The 19,151-nt window shown below is 40.3% G+C and overlaps 1 protein-coding gene across 3 annotated transcripts in view; it reads left to right on the top strand.

Moving 5' to 3' along the window:
- mks1 (MKS transition zone complex subunit 1) overlaps window positions 1-19,151 on the top strand; it is a 29,837-nt gene that overhangs the window by 7,884 nt on the left and 2,802 nt on the right. For all 3 annotated transcript variants that reach the window (XM_055657966.1, XM_055657964.1, XM_055657965.1), the window contains exons 8-17: window positions 590-698; window positions 1,810-1,866; window positions 5,648-5,690; window positions 8,428-8,490; window positions 12,475-12,545; window positions 13,837-13,906; window positions 14,151-14,255; window positions 15,906-16,039; window positions 17,340-17,422; window positions 18,781-18,878. In XM_055657966.1, the coding sequence (XP_055513941.1) occupies window positions 590-698; window positions 1,810-1,866; window positions 5,648-5,690; window positions 8,428-8,490; window positions 12,475-12,545; window positions 13,837-13,906; window positions 14,151-14,255; window positions 15,906-16,039; window positions 17,340-17,422; window positions 18,781-18,878 (833 nt within the window). The remainder of the gene's footprint in view (window positions 1-589; window positions 699-1,809; window positions 1,867-5,647; window positions 5,691-8,427; window positions 8,491-12,474; window positions 12,546-13,836; window positions 13,907-14,150; window positions 14,256-15,905; window positions 16,040-17,339; window positions 17,423-18,780; window positions 18,879-19,151) is intronic.

The raw sequence follows: 19,151 nt of genomic DNA, 5'->3' as shown, positions 1-19,151 counted from the left end.
ACCTTCACGTGGTCCTTCCTGTTTCGACGAATGCACAATCAAATAAGATCAAATAGAACACATTGTCCTTCAACTTTAGGCTGTGCACGCCCTATACGCAACAATAAGATAGATCGCTTTTTACACTCCATAGTACATTTGTCTTCATTGATTGCTAAATCCTAAATTAGCCTATCAACTGCAAGAGAGCCAGGATATACTCTACATTGGCAGGAATCAAAGTTTATATAGGGTGCACACCAATGAGACTTGAACATAGCAGCACCATTTATCTTTTAGATACTAATTACTATGCTATCCATTTCATGTTTTTATATCACGTTCTTGCTTTCCTCTTCTTTATTTTGCTCTCTGCCCATGCTCGCTCTCCTTCTCTGTCTCCATCTTTCTTCTCTCTCTTTCTCTCTTCCTGTCTCTCTCTCTTTGTTCCCTTTCTCCCTTTCCCCCCAAGGTTCATCACATAGGCTGCATTATTTGTAAAGCCCTTTTGATGAACTTACTCAGTTATACTGAGGATGTGCTTTGTACTGCCATGAACTATAACACTTCATTGGCTTATTTTGCTCTTCTACCTCCTTGCTGTGAGTAGGATTGAGACCGAGGGAGAGAAACGGGATTTATGGTTATACACTGTTCAAAATATATCTTTTGATGTCAAGCCAGAAGAACAGAGCAGGGAGAAAAATCTCTTTAAAGATGTAAGAACATTTTAATTTTATTACTGTTGATTGTGTTTTCTTCAAACATCTCCCAGACAAGTGGTTTTGGATTGGGATGCTGGGATAGTGTTGAGGGAGTTCCTAGTCAGTACAAAAGATCAGCTGAACAGGTTAGCTGGAAAGCATTATTGTGAACCAAAGCCTTGGCTATACCTATTTGCGTTACTCCAGCGACCACACTTCATTTGTGTGCCTAACTTAAAGCAATGGCAGTTGCTTAGTAACAAAAAGTCAGGTACAGCCTTGACCCAGAAAATCACTTTAACAACACATGCACTGTTAACTGTTAAATATCAAGTTGAGAGACCCAAGGAACTGAAGCTGCTGAACTTGAGTAAAATACATAGTGCTGGAGTTACTCAGTGGGTAAGGTGGTATCTCTGGAGGACATGGGTAGGTGACGTTTCGGGTCGTAGCCCTTCTTTAGATTGGTTATAATAAGGGGGAGAAAGTTGGAAGGTAGGTGGGGTAGGACAATATATTTTGGGGCATCTCTGAAAGGTGACAAATTGCAATGTCAAGTAAAATTATTTAAATGATCCAGTGATTCATCTTCCTTTAATCCCTCGTGAATACAAAAAAATATATCACCAGAATACATTAGATATATGATAATGTTAAAAAGTTCATATGTTCTAGGAACAGAATTACACCATTTAGCCCATCAGGTCCACTCCGCATTTAATCATGGCAGATCTAACTTTCCCTCTGAATCCCATTCTCCTACCTTCTTCTCATAACCCCTGACATCCTTACTAATCAAGAATCTGTCAATGTTGTAGTAATAATCACCAGCTAGGTTGAACTATTGTACTGCTGCACAACTTAAACAGCAAGTCATATCCCTTGACAGTGAGACAGGTTCTGAGTTACTCCAGCACTTTGTACTCCATGCAAGATTACAGCATCTGTAGCTTCTTGTGTCAACACAATAGATGTAACCCTGATTTAATGCCTTGTTTATGTACAGTTCTCTAATTCATGTTGTATTGGTCACACAATGAGAACATACCTATGTTATGTAGGCATTGCCTTTTATTTCAATCTGTACAACTCTTGATAATATATTTCATTATCTTTTTCATGAAAGCTCTATAACAGGCACAAAGAGTACCTCACGACTTTGGTTGGAGATGAATTTGCAACTGTAAGTATATATTTTTTCCCTTCCAGATCTCATTGAGAAGGGACAATGTTATATGAAAACATCAGAATCACACTTTATTCGCCAAGTATGTTTTGTAACATACGAGGAATTTCATTGGCCAGCTCAGTCATACAATTAAAAATAACAGATCACTCAAAAACACATTTTAACATGAACATCCACCACAGTGACTCCTATACATTCCTCACTGTGATGGAAGGCGAAATAAAGTTTAAGTCTCTTCCTTTTGTTCTTCCTCGGTTGGAGGCCTCGAGCCCTCCGTTGATGGGATGATCTTGAGTCACGTAGCCGGCGGCGTTCGGGCCCTCCGCATCGGGGGGGATGTCAGCACCCCCGCACCGAGCGATCGAACCTCGCGTCGGGGCTGGTCGAGCCTTCCGACTAGCGTTGGAGCTCCCGACTAGCCTCACCCAAGACTGCGAGCCCTTGTTGGTAAGTCCACGGTGGGAGCGATCCCAGGCAAGGGATCTGCTCCGATGTTAAAGTTCACGACAGTCCGAGGAGGTTTCCAGCTCCATCGATATTAGTCCGCAGAGCCCGGAGAATGTGATCCGAAAATTGATCACATCTCCGGGAAGGTAAGAAACTTTTTTAAAAAGTTTCCCCCGGTCCCCTACCCCTCCCCCCACATAAAACATACCAAAGAACATTAAAACAAAACTTTTAGCAAACTAAAAATAGCAAAAAGAAGTAAAACACGAACAGACTGCCGGCAGGGCTGCCATCTCCCCGGCGCCTTTGGTGGTCTTTTATGTTCAATTTGCCTTAATCCAACCAATTGGTTTTGAAAAGGATGCCCATTTTTTTGCATGTAGCATAAAGTTGACCATTGGACTCGGCTGTGGTATCATTATTTGATGTTGGAGTTAACTCGCATTTCCTGTGAGCATTGTCAGGTTCTTTGCTGCTGTTTCCCTCAACATTTGAAGTCATTTTTCTTCATAATTTAGGTTTCTAATCCTTCAGAGTGGCATTTGCAAATCGGCACAACTCCTTCCAAGCTGATTCTCCCAAGACCCCTGTGTTGTTCCACTTTAACAAAAGACTGGAATATCAAAAAGCTCATGTGACAATTGATCTTTATTTAAAAGATGTTTTAAAAAAAACGATTCAAATGAGCATTTTTCAAGGGGGTCACTGCATGGCATCATGGCTTGGAGCCATTTTGAGTTTAGTGTCCCTTTAGTCTCCCAAGTTGACTTTATAACTGCTGCTCCAGTTAAGATTGGCCAAATTAGCACATCCTAATGTCTATGTATATGGGACTTCCTGGTGTCAATTAATCAGTTTCACAATGGTCATTGATTTCCCCAATGGATCCAGGAGAACTGAGCAGCTGTGGCATAATAATTAAATCATGGCAGATGGAAACGAAGAGTACCCCTGCCTGCGGTAACAAATGTTTAACCTGGAGTTTGAAATACCCTTTACTTTCTGAAATAATTTATTTAGTACACCAGTCATCTAAAAACATAAAAATTCCATTTAATCTACTTCAAGATAAATTATTAATGATGTTCAGAAAGATGCCATTGACTCTCTGGGGGATTATCCAATCAGAACCACCCCCCTGCTCTCCCTATTTTCTTCAAATTTCCTCCTTTCAAATACTTCTCCAATTCTCACTTAACAGTTATTATTAAATCTGCTTCATGTCCATAATTGGATTTTTTTTCAACCTGCTACCTTTTCAATGCTTGCGTCCTCGAGTACCACACATAGAATCATACGGCATACAAACAGGCCCTTCAACCCGACGCCCATTCTGATCAAGATGCCCCATCTACACTCGTCCCACCTGCCTGTGTTTGGGCCATATCTCTCTAAACCTTTCCTATACATGTACCTGCCCAGATGTAGTTTAAATGTTATATATCTCCCGAAAAGTTATTCCTTTTACATCAAACTTCTTTTTAAATACCTTTTCATCAAATCTCCCTTGTCCTTTTCAGCTCTTAACAGGAGTGTTGTCATTTTTTCTACTTTCTTCACATCAATTCATTTTATCCATTGATCTTGATGTGACTTCCTTGCTTTTGTAAGTCCCTATGCAAAGCAAAGCATCTTGAATACTTTTTAAAGGTCTCCTCAACTTGTTCTGCCACATATAAAGAAAGATGTATATGAAGTTGAAAGCAGGAACAGGTACTGATTCTGGATGATCAGCCATGATCATATTGAATGGAGGTGCTGGCTCGAAGGGCCGAATGGCCTACTCCAGTACCTATTTTCTATGTCTCTGTTGTTGCAACCCTTTGAACATGCAGTTTTTAATTTTTGTGGTTGTCTTAATTTTTGTATCAGCTGGTAACATATAAATGTCTTATACATAATCACAAATACAAAATACAACACTGGTCGCAAAACCATCCCATAAAGGACATTTATAAAGAACATGATTGAAGTACTAGTCACTTATCTGTGCCCCGCTGCTGCCTACCTTCTTGCCCGTCACCATTTCACGGGCTTCAATTTTGTCAATGTTTTGAGGAAACACTCTTATTGAACAAAGTATAAATGTCAAATTAGTGTTCCTTAGGCTTTTATTTTGTGGCATTTCCTGTAACAAAGTATATCATACCATTGCAAGGCCAAATTAGATGTGTTTCCATATCATTGCCTTGGATACTACTGACCACACAGAAACTATGTAACTTGGTAACAAGGAGCAGAATATACTACCCAACACAGGCTCTACACAATGGACACTTTTGTTTTGTTCACCTGCGCGCGTGATGATGTGCTATGCACTGACCAGACTAGGTTTTTGTTTTAATGCTGGTTAAAGGTGGTATGTGCGGAATGAAAATGCTGCCTGCAGAGCCACCATGTGGTGAACAACCATTTCTGTGCTCTGTGCCTCAAACAAAAAAGATTCCACTCTCACTTGAGAACAGGCACTGGGCATTTCCTCACTGAAAGAGAAGTGTTTTTTCTATGCCCCATCTGGGAGTGGCCTTCAGTAGGATGCATCTTGGCTCTCATCAGTACATAGTGGAACTGCGATGGGAGAAATAAGGTTTGCGAGAGGATTTTGGAATGTATTGCAGAAATAAATAAAATAACAGTTATTATTGAACCTTTTTCATGCTCATAATTGGATTTTTCAACCAATTTTATCTTCTCTAATCTCACGGAAAATTGTTCCAAAACAGTGCACAATTGTTCAAATTCTTTGAGGTGTTCCGGTACAACACAGTTACCTCCAAAGAACAAAGTACATTATTGTTGTTGGTCCTAATTGGATATGAGTACCCTCTTGAATCTTCTTCACCATTATTTAGCTGTGGTTGATTTGTGTAATACTTTCACCAATTTGTCAACAATCCATATGTTTTACATTCGTAACCAACACATACGTAACTCATTTGTAAAAGGTCCAATTGTCCCTGGGTTTCAGGTACAGATTGTATTACCCATTGTGAGAAGCGATTTCACTATTGAATGAATAATATTTTTGTAACTTGTGAATCTCGAGCATTTTAAACAGACAGACCACTCCTCAATTTTCATTACAAGTTGCCAGTTTGGGGACTTGCGCTAAACTCTACCTCTATTCTTATGAAGAACTATCTGAATATAGGAAGCACCTTCCCATCATCTGCCCTCGATGGTCAATGTGGAGATCGCTGTCACCACACATTGTATGTTTTTGATCAAATCGCCAATAGTTAATAACCGTTGATGTTGGGTGACATGTGATAAATGTATTTATATTGCAAGGAACATTTTCTAAAAGCATTTCATCCTTATTTTGCAGCCTCCTCTGGGTTTTCTTCAGCTTTTTGTGAATGGTGAAGTAGGTAAGTCAGATCTGTATCAGATTTGTTTCCTATTTGTTCTCGCTAGCAATAGTTTAATTCTTGAAATGTTCACTCTCACAGGAAAAAGATCAAAGATGATTCTGGTTAGATGTATCAGTTAATTTAATAAAAAATAAGTATTATCTGAGATTGGAGAATTTAATGTTCATGAGGTTTTCGTATGCCACCAATTCTGCATTGGACGAGACCGACAGAAATTTGCTAATTTTAAGGTACACTCCCCTGCCCACCATACTCTTCTCCCCCCCCCCCCCCCCCCCCCCCCCCCCATGTCAGCAGCAGCATGATCTATTGAAAAAGACAGAATAATTACGACATACAGCACACATACGAGCCCTTCTGCCCAACTTTCCCATGCCGATCAAGATGTCTCATCTATACTAGTCCCACCTGCCCACGATTGGCCCACATCGAACTAAACCTTTATCGAACTAAACCTTTCCTATCCATGTATCTGTTGAAATTTCTTTTAAATGTTGTTATACTGTACGTCCTGCCTCAACTACCTCCTCTGCAGTTTGTTTATAATGTATCAAATTAGAGAAAAGCATATCTGAAAATACCTTGCAGTTGAAAAGAATAGTTTGACTGTTATTTTGGTGACATTATTCTTCTCATTTTGCTGTGGCCTCCTCCTGGTGTGGAGTTGGAATATTATTTTTGATATCTGAGAGAATCTGTAACATGCTGCACAACACAGCAATGTGCTCCATCAGCCACCTGGTCTTGGGGAAAGGAGAAACCCCTGAACCTTGAGCTATTACTGCTCTTGCATGTGGAGAAAGCTGAACCCCTATCTCTTTGAACCCAAATAATTGAGATAGTCTACTTCTGAATACAAACTAGACCTTCAGCATTAAAAAAAACCCAACTGGTTTCTAACTTCACTTTTTCAGGTTTCACTTTTTTCTGAATTAACGTTTGATTATTTAGAAAATTCCTCAAATCATAAATTGTTGTAGAATGCACTTCTTCACCTAGTAAGACCCTGCCTCCTGTCCTGAGGAGAGGAGGGATAATTACAAGCCAGGATATCCATCCTACCTTTATAATCCCTATAATTAATGCATTTCTTAAAGAGTTCTTGTGTACATTTCTACATACCAGATAACCACCCAGAACTGGTCTACCTACACTTTGCTATGGGCTAAGTGCAACTCTATACTTATTTTACAATTAATCGTGCTATTCCATTTGAGATGGATATGCTGAAGTCTGACTACGACGTTTGAAGCGTAGTCACTGATTGCACTTCTCCTATTACCAGGTAATTATAGAGTTATACAGCACAGAAAAAGGTCCTTAGCCCAGCTTGCATATGCTGACCAACATGTCATGTCCCATATACACTCATGCAACCTGCCCGTGCTTAGCCCATATCCCTCCAAACCTTTCCTATTAATGTACATGTCCAAATATCTTTTAAATGCCAATATAGTTTCTGTCTCAACTATCTCCTCTGGCAGCTCATTCCATGTACCCATCACACTCTGTATGAAAGAGTTGCTCCTCACATTCCTCACCGGGGAAGAAGCGACGCCCATGTCGGGGCGGCCCAGGCCAGGGGAGGTTCGGCGCCCATGTCGGGGCGGCCCAGCCCGAGGCTGAAGACGGTGCGGTACTCACATGAGGGTGGCTGGGACGGCGTTCTGGCGGTGGTGGCCTGAGTCGGGGTTCGGCCGTGGGCCAGCGGCTGCGTCTGCAGGACTGGTGGGCGGCAGCTTCAACCACCCCGGGCCGCGGTGTTTGAGCCGCGGGACTGATTTATAACATCGTCGGGGGGTATCGCCTCAGCACAGAGGGAGAAGAGGAGGGAAGAGACTGCAGACCTAAGACTTTTGCCTCCATCACAGTGAGGAGATGCTGGGTGGACTCACTGTGGTGGATGTTAATATGTGTTTATTGTTGTTTTTATTGTATTATATGTATGACTGCTGCAATTTCGTTCAGACTTCGGTCTGAATGACAATAAAGGCTATCTAATCTAATTCCCATAAAATCTTCCCCCACTCACCTTAAACCTATGTCTGGTTCTTGATTCCCCTACCCAGGGCAAAAGACTCTGTACATTTACCCTAACTATTCCTCTCATGAACTTACATACCTCTATAAGATCCCTCCTCATCCTCCTGTGCTCCTAGGAATAGTCCCAGCCTGCTCAGTCTCTCCTTATTGCTCAGGTTCACGAGTCCTGTCAACATCTTGGTAAATCTTCTCTGCACTCTCCAGCATAACAACATCTTTGCTATAGCAGGGTGACCAAAACGGAACACAAAACTCCAAATGTGGCCTTGCCATCACCTTGTATACCCTGACTCATGAAGGCCAAGGTGCTGAAAGCCGCCATGACCACATTATCTGCCTGCTTTCAAGGAAATGTCTACCTGCATTCCTGGATCCAAGTATTTTCAGACAGAGGGTGGTTTGTGCCCTGTACACACTGTTGGTGGAGGCAATTGCGATAGCAGCATTTAAGAAACCTTTTGATAGGCACGTAGATGTGCAGGGAATGGAGGGATATAGCTTGTGTACGGGCAGATAAGCTTCGGCATGTCATCATGTTTGACACATACAGTGTGTGCTGTACTGTTCTATGTACTGATTAACTTTGCCCTGCATGTGCTCGGTCTATTTGAATAGAGTCTATAATCTAGTTTGTCTGTTTCCAGAGATTTGCCTAATGAGTTTGACATGATTTTACTTGTTAATTTTTCAGTGTCGGCTCATGGGTTTGAGTATGACAACCTGTATGTACATTTTCTCCTTGAACTTCCAAACAGTAAGTATGATTGTTGATTGTGAATGTGTTAATGTATATATTTCTAATTTTGACTCAATTATATACACGTCTTACTGTACCTTGCTGTTTATCCTTTATTTTAACTCACTCCCTTTCTTCATCTCGGGTAGCATTTGTTAAAACAATGGTTCTTGAGCGGCAGCATGAGTGGAAATTGTCACGGGTCACCAATTTCATGTTGATCCATTAGCATGAGTAAAGGGAGATTCTTGTCAACTACCCTTCTCCTGCCTGTGCACCAACAGACGTAAAGGATAGCCTTTACATGCCTCCTTGATTCTAGTGCAGAAATTAGAGAGCAGTTCAGAAGCTGGCAATCTAGTGTTCTGAAGAAGGGTCTCGACCGGAAACGTCACCCATTCCTTCCCACCAGAGATGCTGCCTGTTCCACTGAGTCACTCCAGCTTTTTGTGTCTATCTTCGGTTTAAACCAGCATCTGCTGTTCCTTCTTACAAACTTTATTTCAAGCTCTTTTTTTGCTGCCTGCATTAGCCTTTTAAATTTCCATCATACTCTTAAAATCTTGCATTATCCTTTCTTAACTTTTCTTCAGAATTGTTATTCTGACACATTGTTTCCCTTTGCAGAATTCTGACACTTTGATTTTACCAGTGCGCCATCTTGATTTATTTCTCTGTTGTCTTGCTTGGTCTGTTTATATTAACAGATTTACCCTGACATTGTCCATTAAGGAGTGAGATAAATACCAAAGTAATCTATATTTGCTGGTCAGAACACCTTAACTGAGAACTGGCACCTTGTAATAATACAGGAAGCCCTTAAAAGAGCTGCCAAGTAGTACGGATTTTCCATATTTTGTACGGAAATGTGATCAGAATACGGATGTACGGATTTGCTTTGTAAAGTACGAATTTACTTTGTAAAATCAGCCCAACTTCATGTTTCATCTTGCTGCTTAAAAAATGCAAGGATATAAAAAATCATACAGTAACTCTAAAAACTATAGCAGACGAAATCTATTAGTATTTTAAATTTCAAGATCTGGATGATTATTTTTATAAGCTTTGATCTGCCAGTCCCGCTCCAGGTTTAAACAGCACTGTCAGTTTAACGCGTGGGAATTTAAATGAACAGCACTATGGGTTCTAAAAATAGTGCTGCCAGTGCTGTGACTGTTAGGGGAGGGGGAGAGGGAGAAGGAGGGAGGGAGGGGAGGGAGGGAGGAAATGAGGGAGGGAGAAAAAAAGGAAGGAGAGAGCGAGGAAGAGAGAGGCAGGGTGGGAGGGAAAGAGGGAGAGAGGGAGGGAGGGAAAGAGGGAAGGAAAGAGAGGAGGGAGGGAGACAGTGCGAGGGAGGGAGAAGGCGGCTTCCAAAATGGCTTCTACATCATCATCATCATCATCTGGTGCTAAAAGCAGGAAGCAGCCGTTCAAACAGCAGTATACAAAGAGATGGCACTGAATGCACTGTCAAGTAAGGTGTGTAGAAGACATGTCAATTGGTAGCAAAGTTTTGCATTCTTGTACTCTTATATGGGTATGACCGCGCATAAAAAACTTTTTTTCTGCAAAATGGCACCACGTAAAAATACTGATTTCCTCAGCAAAATACTGATTTTCAGGTACTAGAATACTGAAATGCTCTGACAAAACTTGGCAGCTCTGCCTTAAGCAATGCACTGAACTTGGCCATATATCTTGGAATGGAAAAAAATAGAGATCTTTTGGCTGAGTTCCACCACTGAACTAGGGCTGATTGTTTAGAAGTGGGTTGCTGGGGTGTTTCAGTTGTTTGGAAATGTTTGACTTCTCTCCAAGATTAAAATAAACCAATACGAGGTTACATTTTAAAAATGTATAATAACATATATCGTTTGAATTGAGAATTCATATCAAAGCATGGAACAGTCTCCAATTAGTGTTAAGTATAGCATCTACTTGGAGGCTGGACAAACAGTTTGCATGGAAACAGGAAGCAAATGTAAGAATGGTAAGGTTTACAAATAATGGAGTGTTGAAAGTTAGGAGTAGGATATGAAGACATACATAGGATGAGTGGACTTCGTATCTGAGAATAATATAAGAAGTAATCAATCGGAGCAGTAATCAATCTATGGGACCCCAGTGAAGATGGTTTACAGCAATGGTTTCTAGCAATGATTTCTCAACACAAAGATGGGACTGATGTTTTACTAGGCTGTTCCAATCGCAGATGTTCAGCCTAGTAAATCATTAACGGAGAATCGCTGCAAGACCCGGTCCCAAAAGCTATTATTAGTTTTATAGGCCTCGAATAGTAGATATAATAAATTTAAAAGCTGTCGTTACAGTTCGCACAGCTTTCAGCATGCCCATGCCAAACATTTATAAAGCAAAACTAATCTCCTCAAGGTATCCATACCCTTATTTTCCACATGAAATTTTAAATTTGGTCTGATATGTACATGTATATAACAACCATATTTCATTTTAATTATCTATAACGAATGCTGAAATAATGATTACGTTTTGGGCTTTTTAACTGGTGTTTCTACAGTATTTTTGCTTGCCATTTGTCGGTGCTCTTTAATGTAGGCGACACTGTCATACCTTGGGTAAAAACAAAGAATCTCACTGTGACATGTCACTGTGATAAAATAACATTTTCAATTCACCACCTTTTTTGGCATGTCATTTGGGGCTAATGTCGATTGAAAGATGTGCATATAAATTACAGATGCATAAATTCGCAGATATAAAAATCATGTTATTTGTTAATACTTAGATTGGACTAATCCTTTGGACAGCAGTTGTCTGGCTAGTTAAAAGACTGTGCTAAAGGTCTTGACTCCTTAAGAAACTGTGCTTTTGACTATCTAAGATCACAGCTTTTTTGTAATGCCCATTGAAAATCAATAGGGGAACAGGCTAGGAAATATGATGCTAATTTTTCCGAGTATGAAAATGGTCATAAAAGTTTTTTAATACTTTTGAGATATGAAAAAAAATTAGGTGTCAAATTAAACTTATTATTATACTTTATGTGATGGGATAAATTGCAGACTTGATTTTGTAAATCTCAAAATTTTGTAACATTGCTATATATATAGGATGAGTGGACTTCGTGTCTGAGAAATAGTATAACCATACAATCAAAAAGATGTTATTGAGCAGTAATCTGAATCTATGTGACCCCAGTAGAAGATGGTTTGAAGCACAAGGTTTCAAATGATTTAAATGCAGGCACAAAGATGGGATTGTATGCAGTTATAATTGGTTAAATAAAGTTTAGGAGCGTTCTTGTCAAAAACATACAGCCTGTGTTTTAAAACAATGGCCGAACTAGTCCTGGGGAGATTTACTGGGGAAGCCTGGGGATGGCAAGGAAGTAAATGGGTAGGCTAAAGTGCATTTTTTATTTTTATCAAAAAGACTGATCGTATATTGTGCCTAGCTATAGATAGAGCATAAAACAATACAGCACACGAACAGGCCCTTCAGCCTCCTATGCCCATGCCAAACATGATATCAATTTAAACTAATCTCCTCAACCTGCACGTGATCCATAGCCCTTCGTTCCCTGCATATCCACATGAAATGTTTAAACTATTTGGTCTGATATGTACAATATATTACATAGACCATATTGCATTTTTAGAATTTAAAAGAGCAAAATGCTGAAATAAAGAAACTTACGTTTCCTGCTTGAAAGTTCATAATGCTGGAAGTTTGTACATGTTAGGAAGTGCTTGCCACTTTGTCGGTGCCCTTAAGGTAAAGGGGACACTTTTTATACCTTGAGTATGCAAAACAAAGAATCACACTGTGACATGTCACATGTGCCATAATAATAACATTGTCATTCATGGCCACCTTTTGTGGCATGTCATGTGGCCCTGGGCTAATGGGATCGATTGAAGAAGAGGTGCGGGATCAGTCATCAGCATACAGATGCATGCAGGCTCGCAGAGTCTAAATAACACTATGTTTCTTTCATTTGTTAATCCGTTTCCTTATGCTTAGATTGGACATGTCCTCCAAGCCAGCAGTTGTCTGGAGTAACACAGACTTGTGCTACCAAGGTCGATGATCAGGTAAGGAGACTTTGATAAAGAAAAAATGAAAAAGCTAGAAATACTCAGCAGGCCTTGCTGCATCTGTGGGGAGAGGAACTGAGTTAACTTATTGAGGTATTAATGGATGTAACGTTCAGTGGTATGTAAAATCTACCAAAGTTTTTAGGGTGCCAGATTATTCGATTTTGTTTTTCCTATACTGTTAAAAAAAATCAATGAAGATACTTGTATATATTTTATTATCATATAGAGAAGGCAACAACCAATTTTATGCATAATTAGATTGCATGAACAATATTACTGTATAATCTAGTTTAATGTAATAATTACGCTCTATATATAGGGTTTTTGCAGAACCTTCCTGTACTTTCAAATAGTATCTACCATACAACATAGTTTTATATCTCATTCAAAAGATGTTATTGGAATATCATACAAGATTCTGAACTCATGTCTCTGTAGAAGCTTTTGAATTCACAAGGCCAAAGTCAACAATTTAAATGCAGGCACAAGGAACTGCAGATTGTGGTTTAAAAAAAAAGATACAAAATTCTGGAGTAATTTAGCTGGTCAGGCAGCATCTCTGGAGGACACGGATACCCTGAAGATGGGTAACAAACTGAAATGTTCCCCATTCATGTCCTCTAGAAATGTTGAGTTACTCCAGCACTTTGTGTCATGTTTTCTAATAACTTAAATGCCTGGGGGGAAAAACCCAACTATCCCTCTACTCCATCAGTCTGAAGGGTCCTGACCCAAAACGTCATCTGTCCGTTTCCCTTCCTTGATGCTGCCTGACCTGCTGAGTTCAGCCTGCAGTAAGTGTTTTGCTGAACCTCTAACACCTGCAGCTCTTGTGTTTGCAACTTAAATGTCTGGTCTGGAAAATGAGTTAATGAAACAAATCAATGCCATCCCTGGAAATGAGAAAATAAGCAAAGTTTCAGATTCCTTTATACTGGTACTTTATATTGGTTACACTGGTACCTTGCTGAGATTGCATTTCCAGGAACAGGAATGCTAAACAGGGCCTGTTTCCACGCTGTATGAGTCAGAGTCATATGGGCTAGTGGAATCGAGGGATATGGGGAGAAGGCAGGCACGGGTTATTGATTGGGGACGATCAGCCATGATCACTATGAATGGCGGTGCTGGCTCGAAGGGATGAATGGCCTCCTCCTGCACCTATTTTCTATGTTTCTAAATGCTGCCTGATGCACTGCGTTAATCTATAGCGTTGGTGTCTTTTTTTAAAGTATGAGTTTCAGTGTTTTTGCCCAGTTGTAATTGCTGTTATTATTTTAAATAGGAGGATGTAGCCTATTTTTCTCATCCATTCAATTTTGAAATGTCTATAAGAAGTGAAGATCAGCCTGAAGGTGAGTATCCCTTTGTAAGCAACAGCATTATCTGCATATTCATAATATAAGCAAGAAGGGGGCATCTTTTTCTTGTTGCATTTTTACTTTGTGTATCTCCCTGGTCACAATCTCTGGGGCAATTACCTTCTGCATGTCTGTGTTCTTCAGTCCCTTGTGAAAAGAAAAGGCCTCCTTTTTTCTCATTGATATGCCAGTGACAATGAGTGTTATTCAAGCATTGTTCTTTGCTTTGGATTTGTAGGTTTTCTGCAATGGCCAATGCTTTATTTTGGGGTGTACTCTTGTGATTTCTGGCAGAGATATCGTATTGAGGGCTATGGCTACATTGACATTCCTGATCGTCCAGGTAAGGAAATGTATTAATCTCCCAAAATTAAAAACTTTGGCAATGTACTGAAATTAATCAGCAGCTGGTGAGATAACTATGGTGGTAAACGATTAATGCAGAAGTGTTAACTGCTAACTATAAGGAAGTTAATTGTCCCCAACATTTTCTGCTTTGTTTCATTAGAAACATTTACTGTTTTATTTACCTATGAGTTATCCCTTCTCGAATAAACTGCTGCCAGAGTACTCCAATCCATGAATACCCAAAGTGCTATTTTATTGTAGGCCTCACAGTCATTCGAAATGTGAGTCTGAACAGTGACTCCTATAGGGCTACTTGAGGGTTTGGTGAGTGTTATTGCCGAATTGATTTGGACTTCACATATCATCCATATGCAAAGGGTGTTAAGGCCTTTTTTCCTGCTCCAATTGGAATTGCCACATTGCAAATTAAATCTTGACTTGATTGAAAAATACAGCATGGAAACAGGTCCATCAGCCCACCGAGTCCATACTGACCATCGATCACCTGCCCACTCTAGTTCGATGTTATCATTCCCTGCACACTAAGTGCAAATTACAGAGGCCGCTTAATCGACAAACCTGCACACCTTTGGGATGTGGGAGGAAACTGAGCACCCAGAGGAAATCCACACAGTCAAAGAGAGAATGTGCAAACTTCACACAGACAGTAGCCGAGGTCAGGATTGAACCCAGCTCTCCGGTGCTGTGATGCAGCAGCTCTACCAGTTGTACCACTGTGCTGCTCAAATGACTTCTTCTGGTTAGAATGACCGAGTCGGTACTGGGCATGGATTTTATACCTTTGCCAGTATCTCTGGAGGGAATGGACAAATGATGCTTTGGGTCGGGACACTTCTTCAGACTAATGGATCAGGAGGGGAGCGGGGGGGAACGCTAGAAAGTTGGGCCACATACTGGCAAATGATAGATGGATGTAAAGCCAGAGTATATGGGTGGAAGGGGACAGGGTGGAGGAAAAAAAGGGGATTGGAGATGAGCGTACAGAGGAGAAGAAACGAGCTAGGTGACTGGGATGGTGGGAGAAATGTGGTTGAACTATGGGTGCGGGGGCTGGAGTGAGAGGGAAGTTGCTGGAGAGGTTATTATAGTCTGATATTTCCCTTTTTCATTCCCCCTTCTTTTCCCCCCCCACTCCCCCCCCCCCCCCCCCCCTATGCCTCCCTCCGGATTACATGGTGCTCCTTTTATTTAACACCATTTTGTCTCACTTGACATCTCGAGCCTTTGTCATTTACTCCACCCAACTACCCTTTACCTCTCCCTTACCTTCCTCGACCTATCACTTGCCAGACCTTCCCACATCTCCACCACTCTTTTGCAGCTTTCTACCCTCTACCTCATCAGTTTGAAGAACGTCCCTGATATCATCAGGACCCCAATACATCATGTTTCCTTTTGTTTAAAAAAAAAATACTTTATTGTCATTGTAGTGATGCGTACAACGAAATTCAGATTCACTTGATGTCGGGTTCTCTCATTCCATTTTGCTGTGTTACAATTGAATATAGATTCTAGGTTAGTTCCCAACCTTCTTTCTTCCTGTCCATGTTGCTTTTGTCTAATATACATTTTTTTTGTTCTTTGGTCTAATATACATTTTAAGGTGTAATATATTCATTGACAGGTAGCTATACGAAAACATGCAAAACATGGAGACCAATCTTGCCTGGAACATTAGCAGAAATGCGGCGATTCTTTGTTGGTGGTGCGCTTGAGCTTGAAGATACGACTTACATCCGGATCCCAAGCACATTCAAGGTAGAAATGTAAATGACTGCAGGGAATGTGAATTTCCCAAGGCATTAAGATACTGGAACTAGATCTGATTCCTAATTCACCAGTTCACCGATTCTCATATTGGTCCTCTATTCCCCAATGTCTAGCTGCTGGTTCTCAGTTTCTCTGCCCAGCAGCTCTACACTCTCATTACTTTCTTTCAAACTGCTTTGCAGTCCACATCTGAGCTTGGTGTGAACTATCCTTGTTTTAGTTTCTGTTTTATTTTGCTTCCAAAAAGGAGATAGTCTGCACAACACTTTGATTGAAAAGAGTCAACAGAACATTGGGAAGGGAGCAGAATCTTGAAGTAATGGAGAAGTTGAGAATCTTAGTGAGTACAGTGTGGGAGCAGACCCTTCAGACCCCAAATCCATGCCATTGAGATAGCAGTGAACATTTTTTTTAATGGATTTTGATTGATAGAAATTGTTCCAATTTGTGAAGGGGTCAACGGCCAGAGAAGACATTTAAAGTGACCTGTGGACCCAAGGTGTTGCAGGAAGAATTGGCTTATGTTTTATAATCTGGAATGTGGTGCCAGAAAGTGTTTGGTGAAAATTTAATTGTGGCATCCACACAGAATTGGGATAGTGAAGGTTTCAAAACAGAACTTAGCAGAGCAATAGGAAGTGGACCCCTCTACAAAGAGTGAGCACCATCTCAATGGCCAAATGGCTGTAACATTCCTGTGTAACCTTTCTGCCGGTGAGATCCACACCTAACACTATTTGTGATTTTCTTTTTAATTTCCTCTTATCAAATCCTTCTATCAATTAGTGTAAACATGTGCTCTCTGGTTTTTGACAGCTCTGCTTGGAAGTGTGTACTTATTTTTTTTCTGATCTGCAAGTGTTAATTAGTACTTCATCCCATTCCTGAATGTAGTGAGATTCTGGATGAGGGCAGGGAATGCCTCAATAATGACTAGGAGCTTGTATATACAAATATTGCCTGTGTGCTGGAGGATCTTACAGTGATGTTGATTCTGGACTAGAGATAATAGGGGAGAGAGCAATATCCTCAATATGCTAACTCGTGTCAGAATTTTTGACTTATCTTTTTTTTGTTGCTTGATACATTTGAAGTGTCTCGTTCTTTCTTTTGCATTAAAATAGCTATATAAAATAAATAGCTTAAGAGGGGAAGGGGAGGAAATGGATTTTAAGATATTGATGTATTGAGAAGATATAGAATGTGAAGGATTGATCTGATTAGGGGGTAGATTGTGATTATGTCCAAAGGATAGGTGAAGTAATTTAATTATTTTCCTTGCAACCAGGGAGAGAGGCTGAGTCGCTTCGGTTTCAGAACGGAAACCATAGGAACTGTGACCTTCAGGCTGCATTGCATGCAACAATGCAGGTGCGTAAACCCATGACTCATATAAGAACTATTAAACAAGGTAAGTGATGTTTATTGCAATGGGAGGTGGTCACAGGAATGACCTGCTAAACTGCTGACCTAAGTGTACCCAAATGTAGTACACATCAGCTTGGGCAAGTGAATAACCAAGGGGTCATTCAGCAGAATATGGTTAATGAGGCGAGTGGATTGGAGGCAATGGTTATTTGGTGACTGTCGTTGGGAGTGAAGTGGTTCTCCCGTGTCTAAATAAATAAATTATGCAAACTTGATAAAAAGGTGGAAGCAAAACGTTTACCTCATCAAAATATTATTTTTTAAGGTTTCTGAACATTTCAGTTAAGTCAGGCACTGAACCTTGCTCATAAGTCAATACAATGGTGCAGCTAGTAAAGTTGATGCCAGAAACCAGGGCTCAAACCTAATCTTGGGTGCTGTCTATGTAGAGTTTACACGCTCTCAGTGTTGAACATATGAGTTTTCGTGAGGTGCTCCGGTTTCCTCCCCATCACAAAGATGTGTGGTTTTGATTGGTTAATTGGTGACTGTAAATTGCCCTATTGTGCAGTGAATGATAGAATTTGAATAGAGTTGATGAGAATGTGGGATGAACATAGGATTGGTATAAATGGATGGTTGAAGGTCGGTGTGGACTCAGTGGGCCAAAGGGCCTGTTTCTGTGCTGTATAGTCTATACGGGGGTAATCTGTTTGCTGAGCTATCTCAATTCAGCTTACAGACTTTGGGCTTCAGCACACTTGGGTTGATAAAGGTTCAAGTGATCAACTGATGCTTGAGTGTTGAACTGTGCAGAGGAAATCTGTAATTTAAAAAAAAACTGCAGATGCTGGAAATCTGAAATAAAAACCTCAACATGGGTAGAAAGAAGAACAGTATTAATGTTTCAGATTAAATACCTTTGCCACCGCCACAAATGTCTTTGACTTGCAACATTAACTCTGTTCCTCTATTGACGGATGCTGCTTACCCTGCTGAGTGTTTTCAAAACCTTTTACCTTCATCCCAGAAATCTATGCATTTATTAAGCAATTCAAGCTGGTGTGATTTAAAATAAAACAACTCACCCACATCAGTGCAGGAGAACTTGTCGTGACAAATGTGAAAGCATGCATGTAGATGCTAATCTTTCATCCTATTCCTGGGTTATCATCAATTATCCTTGCCCCTATAGTTTAATGCATCTTGGGAATAACAGGGGATAAAAAAATAATGTAACAAAGGAATAAATATATAGAGATGCATGTGTATTTACTATATTTAACCATTATTGAAGGTAGTCTGCTGAGGCACGTGGAACTTGGTTTTTACTTGCCATTTGTGCTGTGGTGTTTCTATAGGACTTTTCTGGATTCAAGCATGGCAAAAAAAAAATCACAGAACGTTCTGGACCGAATGGGAGGACTTACTCACCAGGCTACCTTTCACTCTGTGCTGGGTAGGTAATAATTCAATTGTAATGTTACTAAAAGATTGCTCATTGGCTAGGCTAGAATTGATGGTATTGTTTTATCAGTTTTATCTACTTGTACATTGCCAACAGGAGTTACTAATTTTTCCATTATCTTAGCACGGTGAGCGAATTCTGTGCTCAAAATGCAGAACTTCTGCATGTTACTTATTTTCTTACAGTAAAATACATCAAATATTCTGGGAGTCGAGACACGGCAATGTGTTGGGAACTGCCTATCCCCTCCTATGTTTTATACTT

Source organism: Leucoraja erinacea, chromosome 28 (genome assembly GCF_028641065.1).
Source record: "Leucoraja erinacea ecotype New England chromosome 28, Leri_hhj_1, whole genome shotgun sequence".
NCBI lineage: Eukaryota > Metazoa > Chordata > Chondrichthyes > Rajiformes > Rajidae > Leucoraja > Leucoraja erinaceus.
Note: the sequence above shows the minus strand (reverse complement) of the source record. Positions and strands in the feature narration are given on the sequence as shown.